The sequence below is a fragment of the Mus pahari genome, chromosome 15 (genome assembly GCF_900095145.1).
Source record: "Mus pahari chromosome 15, PAHARI_EIJ_v1.1, whole genome shotgun sequence".
Lineage (NCBI taxonomy): Eukaryota > Metazoa > Chordata > Mammalia > Rodentia > Muridae > Mus > Mus pahari.
In genome coordinates, this window is record NC_034604.1 from 27,005,381 (window position 1) to 27,008,398 (window position 3,018).

Sequence of the window (3,018 nt, forward strand, 5' to 3'; positions counted from 1 at the left end):
GCTCTTACCCACTGAGCCATCTCACCAGCCCCATAAATAAATCTTTAAAAAAAAAAAAAAGATAGCTATGGCTAGCAGGGCAGTGGTGGCACACACCTTTAATCCCAGCACTTGGGAGGCAGAGGCATGCGGATTTCTGAGTTCGAGGCCAGCCTGGTCTACAAAGTGAGTTCCAGGATAGCCAAAGCTATACAGAGAAACCCTGTCTCGAACCCCCCCCCCCAAATAATAATAAAATATACATATAATGTACTTATGTATAAATATACACTAATGAGCTGAATGTGGTGGCATATGCCTTTGTTCCCAGCACTCTAGAGACAGGGTATTGTTTTAGGTATATGAGGGCACTGTAGCTGTACAGATGGTTGTGAGCCACCATGTGGTTGCTGGGAACTGAACTCAGGACCTTTGCTCACTCCAGCCCAAAGATGTATTTGTTATATTTATTTGTTTTCAGACACACCAGAAGAGGGTGTCAGATCTCATTATAGATGGTTGTGAGCCACCATGTGGTTGCTGGGATTTGAACTAAGGACCTTTGGAAGAGCAGTTAGAACCAGGATTATAGAGAGAGAATGTGACTCAAAAAACAAAAGAACCAAACAAGTGAGAAATCCATTGTGAAGCTCAGTTTTAGAATGGCTATTCTGAAGTTTGTTAAAATGTATATACTGTGGATCTATCTAATCTTGCTGGGTAAGGATTTTATTTCAAATGCTTGTTTATTTTGGGTCTCATTGTGTAGCTTAGTCTGCCCTGGAACATATTATGTAGACCAGGCTGGCCTTGAACTCAGAGATTTGCCTGCTTCTGCCTCTTCCAGGTACTGTAATTAAAAGCTTGCAGCACTTTGCCTAAGATGGTATTGTCCTCAGCTAGTTGCATCCTATCTCTGCCTACTTGCCTTGATAGTATTTGGGGATAGACAGCTCATTGCCTGCCTCTCTCCATGGTGGCTATAAACTTTATAAAAACTCTTTAGGAAATTTTAGGACAGGTCAGATTCCTGTCTAGAACTTTTTTCTGGTTGAAAAAAAAATTGACAGCTTGATTTGTTCTGTTTGATTCATTCCATTAGTGCTTACATGTTCTCTTTTGTAGGGTTCTGCAGCATTCCAGATCACGAACACCAAATCAGGATGGGAAAAAGACGTTGTGTTCCTCCCCTTGAGCCCAAGTTGGCAGCAGGCTGTTGTGGGGTCAAGAAGCCCAAACTATCTGGAAGTGGAACACACAGTCACGGGAACCAGTCTACAACTGTTCCTGGCTCAAGTTCAGGACCTCTTCAAAACCACCAGCATGTGGACAGCAGCAGTGGTCGGGAAAATGTATCGGACTTAACTCTGGGACCTGGAAACTCTCCTATTACACGAATGAATCCTGCATCTGGAGCCCTGAGCCCTCTCCCCCGGCCCAATGGAACTGCCAACACCACCAAGAACCTGGTGGTGACTGCAGAAATGTGCTGCTACTGCTTTGATGTACTCTACTGTCACCTCTATGGCTTTCCACAGCCACGACTTCCTAGATTCACCAATGACCCCTAGTGAGTAAATTAGACATGGGACTATGTGGAGGGCATGGTAACATCTTTCTGGGGTTACTCTCTAAACAGGGTCTGCCTAAAGGGTTCTGAAAACACATTTTTTGTTGTTGTTGGTTATGGTATGTAACACAGCATAGGGTAGGTAGAGAAGTCACTGGACACCTCAATGTTGTCCAAGTGAAATCCAAGTGAATGTGAGTCAGAAGTGTTTGAGGGTCAAGCAAGCTAGAGACTGGGAACTCTCATTCATTGGGAGCAGTGCTTTTTGTTTGTTTTGTTTTGTTTTGTTTTGTTTTGTTTTGTTTTCTGAGACAGGGTTTCTCTGTGTAGCCCTGGCTGTCCTGGAATTCACTCTGTAGGCCAGGCTGGGAGCAGTGCTTCTTTCTTGTCCATTTTCCTGTATATGCGTGTGTGTGGGTAGCATGCATATGTTTATACAAGTGGCTCAAGGTTGGTGTTTGAGAATTATCTTAGAGTGCTTTTCCACCTTAATTCAGAGTTGACCTCACTCTAACCCAGAACTGGTGGGTATGGCTAGTCTGTTAGCCAGCTTGGCCCAGGATCTACTGTCTCTACCTCTGAAGCCTGAATTACAGGTGGGCCACCACACCCACTGTCATTTATGTGGATTCTAAGGATCCAAATGCTAGTCTTCACACTTGAACCACAAAGCTCTTTGAACCACTGAGCCATCCTCATCTTATTTATGGAGTACTTTTATAAAATATCGTATATGAAGAAAGGCATGCCAATGTTTTCTTCAAAATTGGAGTTACTTCTGCACTGCCTTTGAACTGCACTGCACTTCTGTTGCCAGGAAGTGGTGGTGCACACCCAGCACTTGAGGCAGACACAGGTATCTGGATCTCTGAGTTCAATGCAGCCTGGTGAGTTCCAGGACAGCCAGGGCTACACAGAGAAACCCTGTCTTGGGGGGGTGAGGGGAGGGAGTCCTTGTGCGTTTGGGTGTTTCCAGGGCATGCTTTGGTGGTATTCATTCCCTGGGTTGACACTGTGCTGAGGGTTCTTCAGAAGCTTGAGCAAAGTTGGGGAGTAGAAAGAAAAGAAAGGTCCTTGTCTTTGGGAGATGTATTTTAAGTTGGCAAGCAGCTACACACATAAATGTAAGGGAAGTTACCCTGTAAGTGTTCTTGGAGGAAATGTGGGGGGAAAATTACTTTTCAGGGAATTTTACTTATTTTGAATCATGGTCTCACTATGTAGTTCTGACTGTCCTGGAATTCACTGTGTAGATCAGGTTGGCTTTGAACCCAGAGGTCTGCTTCTGCCTCCCAGTGCTAGGACTAAAGGCATATGCCACCATACCTGGCTTCCAGGGAATTCTTGATGTGGGGTGCTATGATCAGATACTCAAAACAGAAAAGATGAGATTCAAGCCTGGTAAGATATGCCTGGTAAGATATAGGGACGGTTGTATTCAGAGCCTTGTTTTTTTTTTTTTTTTTTTT

General features: G+C 44.2%; 1 protein-coding gene across 3 annotated transcripts in view; it reads left to right on the plus strand.

Annotated features, from left to right (window-relative positions):
• Ammecr1l (AMMECR1 like) overlaps positions 1-3,018 on the plus strand; it is a 25,619-nt gene that overhangs the window by 12,787 nt on the left and 9,814 nt on the right. For all 3 annotated transcript variants that reach the window (XM_021214633.2, XM_021214634.2, XM_021214632.2), the window contains one exon: positions 1,105-1,549. In XM_021214633.2, the coding sequence (XP_021070292.1) occupies positions 1,143-1,549 (407 nt within the window). In that variant the 5' untranslated portion in view covers positions 1,105-1,142. The remainder of the gene's footprint in view (positions 1-1,104; positions 1,550-3,018) is intronic.